At 43.8% G+C, this 19313-nt stretch overlaps 1 protein-coding gene across 2 annotated transcripts in view; it reads right to left on the bottom strand.

Annotated features, from left to right (window-relative positions):
* The window catches only part of LOC135221755 (WD and tetratricopeptide repeats protein 1-like), a 201275-nt gene that overhangs the window by 70974 nt on the left and 110988 nt on the right, over positions 1–19313 (bottom strand). For both annotated transcript variants that reach the window (XM_064259569.1, XM_064259570.1), the window contains exon 7: positions 12743–12937. In XM_064259569.1, coding sequence (XP_064115639.1) covers positions 12743–12937 — 195 coding nt within the window. The remainder of the gene's footprint in view (positions 1–12742; positions 12938–19313) is intronic.

Here is a 19313-nt window from a genome sequence, read left to right as displayed (position 1 = left end):
CACACAAACCATAAAAGCATAAACATTTATAAAATCGACACATCGATCGCTAATTTGCACTTTTTTTAAATTGATATTCTCGGAAGAGCGGCAGGCAGGCGGCTTACAAAAAAGAACATGAAAAAACATCGTATTTGATAACGTGAAGGGCAGTTTCAAAAGCTGCTTTTGTATCATATTTCTGTACAGAAATAAAAATGCCTTTCACGTAATACATTTTCATACACATTTTAAACAAAAGCATGAACATTTATAAATCGACACATCCATAGCTACATTTGCACTTATGTAACTCGATATTTTCGGCATAGAACGGCGTCAGAGGCATATATTTTACCCTAATACCTACGTAATAACTCTCCATAAAATTTGTTAATATAATTTTCATAACCTTTATGGTCTGAACGGCATTTCTACAAATGTATGAACTCGTTAGACAACGGCGCTAGCGGCGCTGTAACTGAAATTTGTGCCGTAAAGCTACCTTTAAAATGCCTTATTTTTTAATGAATATTTTTTACAACCGCCGTAAAACCGATTCGCCGTTAACCGCGGGCCGCCTGTACTTGGAAAATTGCAACAATAAATCATGGGTAGACTTCGTTTGGAGGTACGAAGCAATTTCCCCCACAGTGTCCTGAAGGAAGAGGTCTTGAGAATCTTACTCATTTAATAGGAAAGGAGCACCATAATTCTCTCTCTTTAAAACTCCCAAAGAAAAAAATAGAGCAAAAAGCTCAAAAGAGCCATATCTAATGGCCTTGTCAGGGCAGAACAGGACTCCCAGCCAGTCTGAGGCAATGTCACCTCCTAAGTACTTGCAATCTTTGATCAACTTAGCCAGTGCTCCAACACTCCAGTGCAAAAAGCTAAAAACTTTGAACACCTTGAAGAAGCCCTTAATAAGGTGGTCTAGTTCTGCCAATGAGAACACAGAACATCATGAAGAGTCAACGGGGCCGGAGAAGTCACCTTGGGAGGAGGCAGCGACTCCCAAAGAAGGGGTTTTCCCTGGTGACGTGGAATAGATACCTCTTATGGACTAACCCTTAATGGATGGATATGCTCACGAGTAGCAATAATAGGTTTTGGGTGGACAACGGATTTACTCATGGTGAGTAACAATACTACATGCCATTGATTTGGGGCACCCAGGCAGGAAAGAGGTGCCATTACTTCTATAGCTCATAAATTCACTAATGGTAACTTTTAGACTGGCTAAAATTAAGCAGGTGGCTCATGATGATATCGGAAAGGGTCTTATCATGAGCAGTCTTGGAGATTGAGGAAGCTTTCTCCAGTAAGCCCATTATCACACCCAACTGTTGTTTAATGGGAGCCACTTGGGACCCAGGTAAGGGTGCTAAACAGCTGAGCAGTCAGGAGAGAAGGCTTCTGGATTGTCCCATGTGGAAAATGCATGTTGAACCGAGGCAGGAACCGAAGGGTCCACAGCACAACTGTAGGAAGGCTGTGGGCTGAGACCAGCCTTCTTATAATACTTGACAGGCAGCAGAGAATGGCAACCAACATCATCTACATGTCTCTTCAGTGGATGTGACACATCTAGGAAGTGCTTGCAGCACTTTCTGCCTGCAGGAGAATCTTCAGAACTTAGACAACAACTGGTGAACATCCAACGAGATGCCTTTCCAGTGTCTATCTCTCGATACCTGAGAATGAGCAACAGGCTCGACCGAGGGGTAGACTACCTGTGGGCAAACCCCACTGGTCTCCCTTGGACTCCCAGCATGTCTTCTCCCAGGTTCACGCAAGCAGGACGGTGACCTTCGTCTAGGACAGAGGTTCCTAACCCATTGGTAATTTCCCACAAGTAGGTAATTTGGATAATCTGTGTAGGTAATGGAAGGCTACTACTATATGATTTATATTTTTTTAAATTTGTATTTTTACATTTTGAAACAACAAAAACATGAGTATAAGTTTGCTAGGCTCAGTATTTTCCTTATTTTTGCTATTGACTTTTACAAGGGATAACAATTACTACTGTTAGAGTGCTACTCAAGAAATTATATTTTTTACTGAAGGTATGTCAGTAATAAGAGTACTGGTATGGTCAAACATATTTTTTATTTTAATTTTTTATTCTTTTAACTGAAATGTTCAAGTATTTAGTCATAAATACCACCTGAGATACTATTGTCATGTAAAACTGAGATTAATAAACAGAAACATGAATAAAACATCAAGCCTTCAATGTAATTTTTTAATAACTCTTATCTATTTTATTATAGATCCATAACTCTATGCTACTCTAATTATATTTGATGATGTGGGAAACGCAACCCTGAAGAAGTCAGTATATGGGTAATGAAATGAAAAGGTCAGGAACCACTGTTCTAGGAGAACCAGCAGTACAAGTAGCCACCTCCCCAACTTGCACAAGTCACTTATCACTTTTTACATGTACACTTAGTCTATCAACACTTTCAGTGACTCTCCTGACTCTGCCACTGTAAGCACTACAAGATTAATTTTCTTGTCAAACCTAGCTTCAAGACTGGTAATGGCATTAAGGTTGGAAACAAGGGAGCCAGCCACATAAGAGTAGAAGGAATGGCAAGGCTAACTTCTAACCTAGGTTTAGGAGTTGTTTCTAGGCTACATGACCATCTTTGGCTCTAGAAAGCGCTTCCCTCTTCCTATCCCTTTCTAACTTGTCTATGCAAGATCTAAGAACTACCCTTTTTCTCTTCCCAATCATAACATTCAGCACAAGTTTTCTCCTTACTACACGCCTGTTCCCTACACTTACTGCAAACTGCATGTGAATTATAGCAAGATTTAGTCAATCTGGTTTTATAACCTTTGCTGCAATAGCAAAAACTAGAGAAATAGAATTAAAGATGTAACATATAAATCCTGACCCTAAAAGCTAATAAGCTGATCAAAGCTTGAAGGCTACTCAAATACATCAATAATATTGCACCGAAGTACAGTAAAGACCATCGAAAAGCACAAAAAAAAGATGCTGCAATGGCGCCAATGTACAAAGAGCCATGGTGGAAACACAATTGAACTAACTGGCCAGTTGTTACCGCCCCCCCCCCCCCCCCCCCCTCAAAACCCCCCCCCCCCCCCCCCCCCCCATGCTCTGATAGTGGGCAGAACCTGTCACCTACACAAAAACAATTGAACTGCTACCGCAAATTTTTAAAACAGGCTGCCATGCAAGTAGAAACATTAGCAATTTAATTACTTGGTAGGTTACTTATATGAAAGTTGCATTTTTAAACAAGTCATGGGGTCTCTCTTTACAAAAGCAGCATTTTATCTGAATAAGTACACTATAAATGGGCTTCTGCTTAATACACTGACTAGCAAAACCTTGTGTGTGTGTGTGTGTGTGTGTGTGTGTGTGTGTGTGTAAGTAAATATCATTTAAGCCTACTAAAAATATATGATAGTATGTATTAATGTGACATGGCATATAAATAACTTATCACTACAATGTGAAACCACATGTGTACTTGACATGGAAACCATATGAAAACAAATTTAAATAATAAAAATCTCTCTCCCTCCCTCTCTCTCTCAAATATTACTGATACTTTAATTTGACCTACGAAAGGGCATTATAACATTATTATTCATTTTATTTGGCAGTATATGAAAAAAAAAATCATCATTACAAACACCCAAAGATCCATTGTTACCTTAACTTGTATTCAGTTTTATTTTTCTATACAAGTTCTATTTTTCTATGTGAATGCACTTAACATTATATATGTTCCAAACTGTAGAGGGTTGTTCTTTATTGCCACTGTTGTCATCAGTATGTAGTCATAAATTTGATCACTATGACACAGTTTGGGATTTTTCATACTACTATGTATAAGGTAAAATTGTTAAAAGGACAAATTTTTAATCAATTTGTATTTTTCATAGCTAACAAACCTGAGGTCTTAACAATGGGATAAATTTTCTAGCATCCGCTAGAAACCAGTTAAAAACAATCAAAAGATTGTAAATGCAAGGAATCTGTGGCATCTGGCATCCAATGCGTAGCTGAGATGGACACTTGAATCCAGTGATGCATCAGTCTTTCTTTGACCTTCACTCTGCTCTCCTCCCCCAAGCAAGTTTTTGACTATGCCCGTGGTCGCTTACGTATTTCCACAAGCTCAGAAGAACCGTGAGTGTCAAAATTTAATTATAAGTATATAAAGCAAATTATCATATAATTTTTGCCATCAGCAGTCAAATAATCACGATCATGGTAACATTCAAATATATATTTCTGGGCTCAGCTCGTGTCGGCCTATGAAAGTATCCTTAATATCATTCTTTCTAGGTAAAATTAGCCTAAAATTACCAGAGAAAAACAAAATTAAGAAAATGTCAGTAAAACTGACTCGCTCACTCTTAAAAAGAAGTGTCGGTATGAAATAGGGGCGAGTGTGGAACACTACCACGAGACAAACACCAATTAGAACTTCCCTATCAAAATCCCCCCAAGAGAGAGCTGATACCAACGGGCGATGCAGCCTCTACTACTACTACTAGGACGCCACGGACAGCAGCGCCCCTAGCGGTCATCCTTAATTTTTAGCGCCAGCATCTTGACGCTGTTTTCCCTTGTGCTTTTACTATTCTGGATTTATCTCGTTTTCTAAGATGGAACGTTCAGCAATTGCCACGGCTAAGTTAAGTAACTCATAAGTAATATTTTATCATAGTTTTATCTTCCGGGTACCAGTATTTTCCTTTTTATAGGTCATATACGGTTCCCCGGTTGTCTCGTGGCGGCCATGCTGCCTCGTAAGAATTCCCGGTCCTCCATACTGGGACTTCTTATACTTATGGGCTTATTTTTCACGTTCATTGTTTTACATCGAGTTTTAGCTAGTTTAGGCCCTCTTACCCATTCTCTTAGCTTGGTATTTAGGGCTATCATTATTTTATTCTGGCCCAGCATCCCGGCTCTTGCTCTACATCGGCTATCGCTGGCTCCGAGTAGGCTACTGTTTCTTGGAATAGTTGCCTCCTCCTGGGCTTCTTTCTCTTTTCCTAAAAGTGTCTCTTCCACCTTTCGATGTATTTTATTATTATTATTATTATTTAGGGTGTTAGGCTAGCCTAGGTGCTTGTTCCATGTATTGGTACAGCTTGGTTCACGTGGCCCTACCACGGTTGTGGTGATCGCGGCCTAGGCCACTAGTGGTCACGTGTTCCATAGCACCTCACCCTGCCCCTTCCCTCCCTCTCTGATGTAGGGAGGAGCTGGGGGACCCCTGGGTTGTCATAACACCTCTTAGCCTTCTCTCTCATTCCGGAGGTGCCGGGAGGTTCCACCAGCAGGGGGTTTAGGGCGACCACTAGGAGGTACCGGGTCTCCATACGGGTAGTTGGTGAGGTGGGGAGGAGTAGGCCATCCCTTCCCCCTTTCCTCGCTCCCGCCGTGTTTCACCGGGACCTCCTTCCCCCCCATACCCATTACTCAGCCACCTCCCTTACGATACGAAAGGAGCCTTCCGTCGCAGCCGGGGCCCCTTTGGTGATAGGTTATTGGCTCCACTAGCGGGTAGGGTGGGTACTATGGATGGTCGTTTGCTTGCCTACTATATCCTTATATCTCTCCCCCGCTACCGGAAGGGAGCTTACCCTTACCTACGCACTCTTCTAGTAGACGGGTGGAGAGAAGTTGGTTTTGATGTTATTACTGTACTATGTTAAGGATATATACCCTAATTTAAGATGTTTTACAATGAATTGTGTTTTTTACTATTATGTTATCAACCATCCCCGCCATTTTACGTTGTGGTTTCCTTTACCACCACTCCTAGTTGGTTGATTTTTGTGCCTCCGCCACTGGCGGAGCCATAGACTTTCTTCCAACATGGTTACCACACGTATTTTAGCAGGGCTCTGGTTTCATCTAACTTTATCGCTCCGGCACCAGCGGAGCATATGTTAGACTGTAAGTATTACTCTGTACTCATGTACGTTTCTACTTACAGGCTACCAACTGTCAGGTCCTCGCTTGCAATGCGACGTTACATGACCCCTGCGGACACGATGAGTGCAGGTCTCATGCCCCGTGTGCCACCCTGTTCAACGAGTTCATCGTTTGGCATCCCGAGGCCTGCACCATTTGCTACGACCTGGTCGGTCAGCTGGTTGATGGGGTAAGACCATTATAAAACTAGTTATCAATTTACTAACACTTTTAGTTCGTAAGTTTGTTAACCCTGTCCGCAATTGGTAGCTAATTCAGCCTTTCTTTCAGGCTAGCGGGGTGAGGGAAGTCGCCCTCGCCACTCTGAAAGCGTGGGTAGGCGGCTTTGGAAAGAACGCCGCCAAGGGCCAGCCCTACATTCTGGATAAAAAGCTGGCCATCCAGATCTTCCCTGCGGGCAAGTCGACGGGCTACGTCGATCCCTTGTCCGCCGCCCCCGTAATAGCCGCCATCCAGCAAGATCTCCAGCAGTCGTTGGGGCTCGTAGCCGCCCAGGAGCCAGTCCCGGACGTCGCCGGCCTGGATCTGAACCTCGAGCCGATGGCGGTAGTGAGTGAGGGTTTGTTGGTTGAGGTAGGTTTGTCGGGCGCCCAAGGTCTTTCCTTGGGCGCTCCTGGATCTTCTCCTGTCCCTTCTTCTTCCGCATCTTTCCAAGGCTTTCCGGGATCTGAGATCCCTAGCCGCACTCCCGCTCTCTCTGTACCTCCTAAGGAGAAGGGAAAGAGAGAACCGAAGACTCTGTCTAAGTCGACTTCTAGAAAGTCGTCTTCGTCTTCTTCGGCTAGGAAGTCATCGACTTCTTACGCCGACGCGGTGAAGGCTAAGCCAAGCTCTTCCCAATCGAAGAGCTCTAGAGGCAAGGCTTCAAAGGAGAAAGCACGCGCTACCTCCGAGTCGTTGTCTTCTCCCGCCTCCGCTGCCCCCTCTCCGGCTATGCCGGCAGGGGTAGCAAGCACCAGCTCCTGCGTCCCTTCTCCTGTCTCACCAGGAATGATGGAGCAGGTAGGAGTGATGGTTGGTTCTCAAATCTCAGCTTGGGGAACCCGCTTTGAGCAGATGTTCGCACAATTGTCGAGCACTCTGTCTCAAACTGGACAGACCGTCCAGGAACTCTCGAATAGAGTAAGAGAGACTGAGGATCGGATGTCTGGGCTATCCCAGGCTCCCCCCCCAGTATCCCCTGCTTCTAGCACGGGGATCCTCCAACTCCCGTCTTACGACTCTCTGCCAGCTTTCTCTATGGAGAACCCATGGAGAGTAGCGGCCTACGCTCCCTTTAAGGATGGGATGATTTCGATCCCGGAGTTTGGCACTCGAAGGATTGAGGACTTCGAGTTCTATCCTCCGGGTCTGTCACAGCCTTTCATCGGGTATGCTAGGCTGACTCCAACGGCTCTTACAAGGGAGGACAAGATCTCGAAGGAGTCTGTCCTCTACAGTAGAGACCACGCCCAACGGGAATGGGTTCACTGCCTTGAGGACTGGGAGTGTACGAATACTAAACTCCAGGCCTATAAGAGCCCCTTCACTATTTTCGCCACGGAAGAGGAGGTCTCTCTTCCGTTCGCTACGAAATTGGTGGAGAAGGCTCTTCAGGCAGTCCTCAAGGATGAGCCCCTTCCGCAGTTGAGAGAGTCGGAGTCCACTTCTCCACTCTTTCCCGCCTTCGGAGAGTTATGGGAAAACCTGCCTGCTACTTTCACGCAGGGTAAACTCAAGCCGGACTGCGCTATGGACCAGTTCGGTGAGAAGTTGCCTAGGCTGCCGGACTCCCTGATCCAGGCAGAGTTCGATGCGCGGACTAGGTTTGGCAGGTCCCTTAACTCTATCATAGTCACGGAAATGGCTGCGCTGTCTTATGCGAACGAACCGCTATTTAAGATCTTAGCGAAATCACAATTTCACACGGTTCTGCTAGACGCTTTTGACTTCTTCCAAGCCAGGAAGAACTGTCGGAAGCATGTTCTTCAAGAGTGTACTATCAGGCACGAGCCTAATAGACTCTTGACTGCCAGCATGTGGGAGCGGATCTCTTCCCAGAGTCAGCAGTGAACGAAGTTCATCACGAAGCTGCTAGACTCAACCAGAGCCTTAGAGCTAGGTGGGGCATTTCCTCTAAGAGGAAACAGGAATCCGTTCCTACTGCTGGCAAGAAACCAAAGAAGGCTGGTAGGAGGTTCCAGCCATACAAAAAACTCCAGCCTCAGCAGCATTTGTGCAGGCGGTCCCAGTCACCCAACAAGGACAACCTGCTACAGCTAAACAAACTCAGCCTTTCCTCCTGGTGCCCCAGCAATCCCAGCCTTCGACCTCCTATGCCATCTCGCCTGCCTTTAACCCTGCTTATGAGGTTCAAGGCTACTCTCAATCGAGGGGTAGGGCGAGAGGTTACTTTCGTCACCGTGGCGCAGGAAGGGGCGCAAGGAGTAAACAGTTCAGGGGAGGGCGTGGTGGCCAACCCGCCCATCAGCAATGAGGCTCTCCAGGTAGGAGGGAGGCTGTTCCTCTTCCGCCACAGGTGGGGGTTCAGCAGTTGGGCACAGAGCATAGTGTCCAGAGGATTAGGCTGGAGCTGGATCCAAGATCCTCCTCCAATCAAATCATTCCATCAGGTACCGTCAAAGGAATTGATAGATTACGCGGAAGAACTCCTTCAGAAAGGAGCTATTGCGAGAGTCAAGCATCTAAAATTTCAAGGTCGCTTATTCAGCGTTCCAAAGAAAGGCTCAACAAAAAGAAGGGTAATCTTAGACTTGTCAAAGCTAAACTCTTTCATTCGCTGCGACAAGTTCAAGATGCTTACCCTCTCGCAAGTAAGGACCTTACTGCCGCGTGGAGCCGTCACATGCTCCATCGATCTTACAGACGCATACTATCATATCCACTATAGCCAGGCACTTCCGCCCATTCCTAGGATTCAGGCTAGGAAATCAGACATTCTCATTCAAAGTGATGCCCTTCGGTCTGAATGTAGCCCCCAGGGTATTCACAAAGATAGCAGAAGTGGTTGTACAACAATTGAGAGCTCAGGGAATCATGGTAGCAGCATACCTCGACGATTGGTTAATCTGGGCACCAACAGTCGAGGAATGTCTCAAAGCTACCAAAAAGGTAGTTCACTTTCTGGAACATCTGGGGTTCCAGATAACAAAACGAAATCCAGACTTGTTCCGGAATCTCGTTTTCAGTGGTTGGGAATCCAGTGGGATTGTCCTCCCACAATCTATCAATTCCAGTAGCCAAACGGAAGGAAATAGCAAAATCTGTCAGGCAATTTCTCAAGTGCAAACAAACGTCAAGAAGAAACCAGGAGAGAATCCTAGGGTCTCTTCAGTTTGCTTCAGTAACAGATATCCTTCTCAAAGTAGGTTAAAGATATAAATCGATTTTGGCGGTCAAAAGCAAACTCCAAATATCGAGACAAGTTGTCAGTGATCCACAGATCCTCCGCAACCAACTACGGCCTTGGTCAAGAGTACAGAACCTAGCCAAGAAAGTACCCCTTCAATATCCCCTCCCAATGTTAACCATTCACACGGACGCATCCCTGCTCCGGTTGGGGGGATACTCTCAGTTCAAACAGGTTCAGGGGACTTGGTCAGTTCAATTTCGCCAGCTCCACATAAACGTGTTGGAAGCAATGGCAGTATTCCTTACTCTAAAGAGACTTCTTCCCCCGAAAAAGTCTCATCTAAGGCTAGTTTTGGACAGTGCAGTAGTAGTTCATTGCATCAACAGAGGAGGGTCCAAATCCAAGCATGTGAACCATGTCATGATAGCCATCTTTGCATTAGCAAACAGACACAGATGGCATCTGTCTGCCACTCACCTGGCAGGAGTAAGAAATGTGATAGCGGACGCCCTGTCCCGGTCAGTCCCTCTGGAATCAGAAGTGGTCTCTGGACGTCGGGTCATTCCAGTGGGTAGGCCGGAGAGTCCCAGGTCTCCAAGTGGACCTCTTCGCCTCACAAGCGAACCACAAGCTCCCTTGCTATGTGGCCCCCAACCTGGACCCTCTGGCTTATGCCACGGACGCCCTGTCGTTGGATTGGAATCAATGGAGGAGAATTTATGTTTTTCCTCCAGTGAATCTTCTCCTGAAAGTCCTAGACAAACTAAGGTCTTTCAAAGGGATAGTAGCTCTGATTGCACCGGACTGGCCCAAGAGCAACTGGTATCCACTTCTCTTGGAATTGGGTCTCCGACCTCAACGGATCCCCAATCCCAAACTATCACAATCAGTACAAATGAGGACTGTGTTCGCTTCCTCAGGAACTCTCCAGACCCTAACTTTATGGACTTCATGAAGTTTGCGGCTAATAAAGATGCTAACATTGATCCACAGAATATTCTCTTCCTGGAATCAGATAAGAGGGAGTCAACCATCAGACAATATGACTCAGCTGTTAAGAAATTAGCATCTTTCTTGAGAGAATCGAACACTACAACCATGACAGTTAATTTGGCTATATCCTTTTTCAGATCTTTATTTGAAAAAGGTTTAGCAGCTAGCACGATTACCACTCACAAGTCGGCTTTGAAGAAAATCTTTCAAGTAGGTTTTCAGATAGATTTAACTGAATCTTATTCACATCTATCCCTAAAGCCTGTGCTAGACTTAGACCTTCTCAGAGGCCTACTACAGTTTCATGGTTCTTGAATGATGTTCTCAAACTAGCTTCAGATACTGACAACTCATCTTGTACATTCATAATGCTCCTGAGGAAGACTCTATTCTTATTAAGCCTAGCCTCAGGAGCAAGAATTTCAGAACTGTCGGCTCTATCCAGAGATGCGGGTCATGTGGAATTCCTCCCATCAGGAGAAGTTCTACTTGCTCCGGATCGTAGCTTTTTAGCCAAAAATGAAGATCCTCTTGCAAGGTGGGCTCCTTGGAAGGTTATCCCACTTCCACAGGATCCTTCTCTCTGCCCAGTATCAACCCTTAGAGCCTTTCTATCTCGTACTTCTTCTAGATCCTCGGGTGCTCTCTTTCATGAGAGAAAAAGGTGGTACTTTTGTCAGTTAAAGGTATTAGGCAACAAATCCTTTACTTTATTAAACAAGCCAACCCTGAGTCATTCCCAAAAGCACATGATATCAGGGAGTAGCCACCTCTATTAACTATTTCCAACATATGAACTTTGAGGATCTTAGGAAGTATACTGGATGGAAATCCCCGACAGTCTTTAAACGGCATTATTTAAAGTCCTTGGAATCTTTAAAGTTTTCAGCAGTAGCAGCGGGAAACATAGTTTCCCCTGATACTGCTTAGTAGTTGTAGTATTGATCCAGGTCTCCTTTCTACCTACTTCAACCAACATGCCTCAACCTATCACCAGGCTACTCATCATTATAGCCTTAGCCGTTGTGTGTTATAGTGGTTTGTCCCTTATTTTTTTGCTAGGGACAACCACATTGGTACTGATATGTACCCCAGTGGTCCTAACCTTATTTTTATGCTAGGTTAGGCCACAATATGTTTGTATAAATTTCCATTTAACTTGTGATAACTTCAGTCACAATGTGTTTGTATATATTTGAATTACTTGTTTTTATTTTGTATTAATGATGGATTTGAGTGTACCTACCCTTACCCTTTATTTTTTTATGCTAGGGTAGGACACATGTATGTATATAATTGTACCTATATATTCTAATTAAGTAAATTCAACTATTTCTTTGTTTTACATGCATATTATGTCATTGTTACTACCATTTAAGTACTTTAAGTTTACTAACATTCTGTTATTGTTTACCATAGTTAGTTTAAGTACTTATTTTGTATGCTGTATTTGATTTACTTATATTATATCCATCATTTTAAAGAACAGGTTTCATTTTTCCTTTTCCATCTTGTCTGTTTCTCTGGTACTCTTTCATAGGCCGACACGAGCTGAGCCCAGAAAAGGGATTTTTGACGAGGGAAAAATCTATTTCTGGGTGATTGGCTCGTGTCGCCCTATGAAACCCATCCCCTTTTTTATGGTTTGTTTTCCCCCCCTTGCAGGACAAGATGTATTTATGTTTTAATTAAGGATGACCGCTAGGGGCGCTGCTGTCCGTGGCGTCCTCTAGTAGTAGTAGTAGAGGCTGCATCGCCCGTTGGTATCAGCTCTCTCTTGGGGGGATTTTGATAGGGAAGTTCTAATTGGTGTTTGTCTCGTGGTAGTGTTCCACACTCGCCCCTATTTCATACCGACACTTCTTTTTAAGAGTGAGCGAGGTTCAGTTTTACTGACATTTTCTTAATTTGTTTTTCTCTGGTAATTTTAGGCTAATTTTACCTAGAAAGAATGATATTAAGGATACTTTCATAGGGCGACACGAGCCAATCACCCAGAAATAGATTTTTCCCTCGTCAAAATCCCTTATTTTTGCATTTACCATATGTTATTGAAAATATATGTTAGTGAATATATGGTCTTAATTGTCCCACTATTTTATTATTGATGATGTTAAATAACTCACATTAATTTAAAAGTATATTAATAATAAACGATAAACTATATGTATATCAATATAAACGATAAACTAAAATGAATAAATAACAAAATCATAAAAAACATGAAACAAAAAATGCTTTTACTGCAGTAATTCTGAAATCCAAAATATTCCAAAAACAAAATGTATTTGGCCCCAAGGATTTTGGATAATTGTGTACCTATACTGTTTTTCACTTTTCAGCAAGTAAACCTATGCCTTCTCCCAAGATTGTGTACCACTGAAAATCAACCTCAAAAGTCTAAAATTCTGTCTTACCCTTGGAGTGTAACTTTGGCAGAGGAGGGGGAACATAACTCCTAGGATGAAGTGGAGATGTCATATTGAAAAGGTAAATATGCTCCCCTCCAAGGTTTGCTAAAAGATGAGTGCCATCTGCACTGTATGTCAGGTACGTCGTAGCAAGAGACCGATATCGTTTGTAGTATTCCTTTAACTTATCTGGTAGATGACCTGAAAGAAAGATTCATAGTGGTTAAGTTTAAAACTTCAAGTTTCAAATGATAAAAAATATCTAATTTATGCCATTATGTACATAAGCAATTAAAAATTTTCAAATATTTGCAAATTCATTCTTAATCCTTCCTTTCAAACAAACATGACTACACTAACACAATCCAAATGAACAAATTCTTACATGAAAGCTTTCACATCTAATTAGAAAATAATTCTGGAAAACCATACTTTCAAAGTTAACAGAAAACATAATTTATCCTGTATTATCATTACTATTATTATTATTATGTATTATAAGTTTTTTAATATTATTATTTCTGTTATTTGCTGAAACAAGACCTTCATTAATACAGGCAGCCCGCGGTTAACGGCTTAATTGCTCAGCGGCGAATCAGTTTTTTGGCTGTCATAAAAAATATTCATTAAAAAAATAAGGTATTTTTACGGCACAATTTTCGGTTAATAGCACCGCTAGTGCAGTTGTCTAACGAGTTCATATATTTGTAGAAATGCCGTTCAGACCATAAATTTTATGGAGTTATTACATAGGTATTAGGGTAAAATATATGCCTGAAGCTGTTCTATGCCGAAAATATCGAGTTACTTAAGTGCAAATTTAGCTATGGATGTGTCGATTTATAAATGTTCATGCTTTAATGTTTAAAATGTGTATGAAAATGTATTACATATAGGGTATTTCTATTTCTGCACAGAAATATGATACGCTTTCGAAACTGCCCTTCATACGTTATCAAATACGATGTTTTTTCATGTTCTTTCTTGTGAGCGCCGCCTGCCGCTCTTCCGAAATATCAAGTTAAAAAAAAGTGGAAATTAGCGATCAATGTGTCGATTTTATAAATGTTCATGCTTTTATGTTTAAAATGTGTATGAAAATGTATTACGTATAGGGTATTTTATATTTCTGTGCAGAAATATGATAAAAAGGCAGCTTTTGAAACTGCCCTTCTCGTTATCAAATATGATGTTTTTTTCATGTTCATTCTTGTAAGCCGCCGTCTGCCACTCTTCCGAAAATAGTGAGTTAAAAACAGTGCAAATTTAGCAATCGATGTGTCGATTTTTTTAATGTTTATGCTTTTATGTTTAAAATGTGTATGAAAATATATTACGTATAGGGTATTTTTATTTTTGTACATAAATATGATACAAATTAAGGCAGCCTTTGTAACTATGCTCCAAGTTGTCAGGGGATGTTTTTTCATGTTCGTTCTTGTCCGCCACTGTTCCGAAAAATAACAATGTCGAAAAATGATATTGTTATGTTACAATAAAGTTTCATACATACTTACCTGGCAGATATATACAAAGCTAAGACTCCGTCGTCCCCGACAGAAATTCAAATTTCGCGCCACTCGCTACAGGTAGGTCAGGTGATCTACCGGCCTGCCCTGGGCGGCAGGACTAGGAACCATTCTTCCCGTTTTCTATCATTTTCTCTCTTCCTTCCACCTGTCTCCTGCGGGGAGGCTGGGTGGGCCTTTAATTGTATATATCTGCCAGGTAAGTATGTATGAAACTTTATTGTAACATAACAATATCATTTTCATACAATCAACTTACCTGTCAGATATATACATAGCTGATTGGCACCCTTTGGTGGAGGGTAAGAGACAGCTACTTTATGGAATAGACAGGTAAACAACATATGTTGTAGGTATAAATAAAACCTTGGTTCCTACCTGATAGGTGGTAGACTTCGTGGGTGTTTGCCCAGTAGTCTGCATCACCTCAAGAAACTTTAGCGAGATATATGATCTATGGCCAAGAGTTCTTGTGGGTCTGCCGAAGGGGTCTTATCCGCTTACTCGGCAGAGCCTGAAAGGACTTTGTCAATGGGTGCTATTCCACTTATATGACAATACACCTTATGAAGGAGCACACAACCAATCCCGACCACCTGATCCTAACCACGTTATAATAAAGATTGTTTTCCGAGTTATATTCCCCCGAACGCTGTTCACAACAACCATAACTCAAAAACACCCTGCAAAAACACACTACACACACATACATAATTTTCTAAAAAAAAAATTTATACTCATCTAATCAGATATGACAAGATTCTCTTACTGAACAACATAGACGGCCGCCCGTGCTAAACCAAGTCCTTCTTTGTTAGAAGAGACTCTAGACCATATCCAAAAAGAAGAAAAGTATATACTTAAGGATTGGTGTCGGCTCCCGTACCCAGAATCGTATCCGCCGATACGAAAGGACCCAGAGAAAAACACTTCTCATATGTCACACGAACGTCTTTCAAGTAATGAGATGCAAATACTGAGTTGCATCTCCAAAATGTCGTATCTATGATGTTTTTAAGCGACATATTCTTATGAAACGAGAGAGACGTTGCTACTGCTCTCACTTCATGAGCTTTCACTTTCAACAGTCGAAACTCTTCGTCAGGACAGACCTTATGCGCGTCTGTAATGACGTTCCTCACAAAGAATGCCAGAGCATTCTTGGACATCAGTCTTGTGGGGTCTTTTACCGCGCACCAAAGACCTTGTCTAGAGCCTCCCAACTGATGCTTTCTCTGAAGGTAGAAGTTCAGAGCTCTTACAGGGCATAGAGACCTCTCTGCTTCTCTTCCTACGAGACTCGATATGCCTTTGACTTCGAATGACTTAGGCCAGGGATTCGTGGGATTCTCGTTCTTAGCTAAAAACAGGGTCTTAAACGAGCAAATAGCTGAGTCTCCCTTGAATCCTACTTTATCCTGCAGAGCATGTAATTCACTAATTCTCTTTGCCGTAGCTAAAGATAATAGGAATAGGCATTTTCTGGTGATGTCTCTAAACGATGCCAGATGAGGAGGTTCGAACCTTTCGGATGAAAGAAACTTGAGAACCACGTCTAGGTTCCAGTTAGGAGGGACCGGTTCCTTAGACTTTGAAGTCTCAAAGGACCTTATGAGATCGTGGAGATCTTTGTTATCTGCCAGATCTAATCCTCTATTCCTGAAGACTGCCGAGAGCATACTTCTTTATCCCTTTATTGTGGATACAGCTAGATGAGAATGCTCTCTCAGAAATAGAAGGAAATCCGCAATTTCCGCTACAGAGGTAGTGGAGGAGGACAACTTCTTAGTTCTACACCACCTTCTAAAAACCTCCCACTTTGACTGATATACTTGCCTAGTGGAGGTTCTGCGTGCTCTCGCGATCGCGCTTGCAACTTCGCGAGAAAACCCTCTCGCTCTGACGAGTCTTTCGATAGTCGAAAGGCAGTCAGAGCGAGAGCGGGGAGGTTTTGATGATACCTCTTGAAGTGTGGCTGTCTGAGAAGATCCATCCTTCTTGGTAGGGATCTGGGAAAGTCTACGATCCACTCTACCACCTCCGTGAACCAATCTTGGGCCGGCCAAAAGGGGGCTATCAATGTCATCCTCGTCTCCTTTGAAGCCACAAACTTTTTCAGTACTAGTCCCAGGATTTTGAATGGAGGAAAAGCATAGACGTCTACGTGAGACCAATCCATCAGGAAGGCGTCTACCATAAGAGCTCTTGGGTCTTCCACGACCGAGCAAAAGACTGCCAGCCTTTTGGAGATGAATGTGGCAAAGAGATCCACATGAGGGGTCCCCCACAGAGACCAGAGATCTTGACACACCTCTTCGTGTAGGGTCCACTCTGTATGAAGGACCTGGTTCCTCCTGCTGAGTCTGTCCGCCCTCACATTCTTTACTCCTTAAACGAACCTTGTAAGAAGGGAGATGTTCCTCTGAGACGTCCAAAGCAAAAGGTCTTTCGTCAGCTCGTAAAGGAACGAGGAGTGAGTCCCTCCTTGTTTTTGAATGTAGTCAAGTGCCGTGGTGTTGTCCACATTTACTTGCACTACTTTGTTCGAAACCAGAGGTTCTAGACTCTTCAAAGCCAGGTGTACGGTGAAGAGCTCTTTGCAGTTTATGTGCCAAGACACCTGCGCTGGTTCCCAGGTGCCTGACACCTCCTTCGAGCCTAATGTTGCTCCCCAACCTTTCTCCGACGCGTCGGAGTACAACACTAGGTCTGGGTTCTGGATTTTTAGAGAGATCCCTTTGTTCTCTTTCAGAGGGGGCAACCACCATTCCAAGTGCGGTCTTATCTCCACTGGAATGGGAAAGGCGTCTGAAAGTTGTCCGGTTTTCCAACTCCAAGACCTCTTGAGGAAGAATTGAAGCGGACGTAAATGAAGTCTTCCTAGCGGGAAGAACTGTTCGAGCGAGGAAAGGGTCCCTAGAAGGCTCAACCATTCCCTCGCCGACGTCTGTTCCTTCCTTAAGAAGAGAGAGACTTTCTGCAAACCTTTTGCGATTCTCTCTTGCAAAGGAAATACTTGAAAACCCCGAGAATCCATCTGAATCCCCAGATAGACTAAGTTCTGTCTGGGGGTCAGCTGCGACTTCTCGAGGTTCACGAGTAATCCCAACGCTCTGATGAGATCTAAAGTTAAAGTAAGGTCCTCCAAGCACTGTCTCTCTGATCTGGCCCTGATGAGCCAGTCGTCCAGATACAGAGAGATATTTACTCCTTTGAGGTGAAGAAACCTCGCCACATTCTTCATCAGGCTTGTGAAGACCTGAGGAGCTGTGGAAAGGCCGAAACACAAGGCTCTGAACTGAAAGATCCTTCCCCCCGTCATGAAACGGAGGTACTTCTTTGATGAAGGGTGGATCGGGACGTGAAAATAGGCGTCCTGGAGATCTAGACACACCATCCAATCTCCTTGTCGCAATGACGCAAGAACTGAGGCAGAAGTCTCCATCGAGAACTTCTCCTTCTGAACAAATTTGTTCAGAGAGCTGACGTCTAGTACTGGTCTCCAGCCTCCCGAGGCCTTCGCAACCAGAAAAAGGCGATTGTAAAACCCCGGGGAGCTTTGATCCAGTACTAGTTCTATCGCTCTCTTGTCCCACATCTGCTCCACCATCGATCGAAGAGTATCCCTCAGCACAGGATCCTTGTACTTGGCTGTTAGTTCCCGCGGTGTTGACGTTAGGGGAGGAGTGTTCAGGAAAGGGATACGATATCCCTTCCTTATTACAGACATCGATGAAGCGTCTGCGTTTATAAGTGCCCAGGCCTCCACAAATCCCAGGAGCCTGGCACCTACTGGTGCTTGGAGGAGAGAAGCATCACTTTCCCTTTTTAAAGGGACGAAAGGCAGACCTACCTCTCTTCTCAGGAGCCTTCCTTCTTGCGGGAGCTCTGGAGGTCGGGCCACCTCGAAAGGGCTGAACTGATGTACTCGGTCCTTTCTTGTCAGTAGCAGTAGCCGGTTTCTTCTTCCTTGCTGACTGAGTCAGAAGGTCTTGAGTCGCCTTCTCAGTTAATGAACGAGAAATGTCCTTCACTAACTGAGAAGGGAACAAAAAGTCAGACAAAGGCGAGTACAGTAGCGCTGCCCTCTGAGCGTGGGAGACCGCTTTGGTCAAAAAGGCACTATATACTGTCCTCTTTTTAAGAAGACCTGCTCCAAATAAAGAGGAGATCTCAACTGAGCCATCCTGAACCACTTTGTCTATACAAGACAAAATACACAGAAGGACTTCTGGTTCGAGTCCTCCAGAATCATGGGCTTTCTTGGACATCACCCCAAGGGACCAATCTAAGAAGTTGAAAACTTCCAATACATGAAAGAGTCCCTTGAGGAGATGGTCCAGTTCTGAAATGCCCCAAGTTATACGGGCAGAGTTCAAACCTTGTCTACGTGAAGCGTCAACTAAGGTCGAAAAGTCCGCTTCTGACGAAGACGGAAGAGAAATACCCATATTCTCTCCCGTCTGATACCAAATGCCTCTTTTACCAGCTAGTCTCGCTGGAGGCATGCAGAAGACCGTTCTAACTAACTCCTTCTTCGACTTCATCCATGAGTCTAAAGACTGAAGAGCCCTCTTCATCGAAATGGCGGGCTTCATTCTAAGAAAAGACGAAGATTTCTTCGTCTTTGCACTCGAGAAAAGAGAGCGCGGAGAAGGAGGAGAGGCAGGAGTCAAGTCGTCTCCATACTCCTCTAGAAGCAAGGCTGTCAAAACTTTATAGTTCGACAGTCCTTCTCTTCCCTGATACTCCTCCTCCGAGTTTACTTCTAACTCGGGGTCTAGATGAGTCTCCGCTGCCAATTCAGTACGTCTTTCCTCTGGAGGAGACAAACTCCTAATAGGAGAGGGGCTAAGGGAATGATATTCCTTCCTCTTCCCCGCTATAATAGTCCTGGAAGGCGCCAACAGCCCAGGCTTCTCTCCATAAATGGATGACGCTTCCCGCTTGGATGACGCTTCTCGTCCGCCAAGCGTCCTGGCTGACGCCTCCCGCTTGTGTGGCTGCTGACGTCTGGATGACGCCTCGCGCCTGGAAGACGCTTCGCT

This window comes from Macrobrachium nipponense, chromosome 3 (genome assembly GCF_015104395.2).
Source record: "Macrobrachium nipponense isolate FS-2020 chromosome 3, ASM1510439v2, whole genome shotgun sequence".
Lineage (NCBI taxonomy): Eukaryota > Metazoa > Arthropoda > Malacostraca > Decapoda > Palaemonidae > Macrobrachium > Macrobrachium nipponense.
The sequence above is the reverse complement of the archived record's forward strand: the minus strand, read 5'-3'. Positions and strand labels throughout refer to the sequence as shown.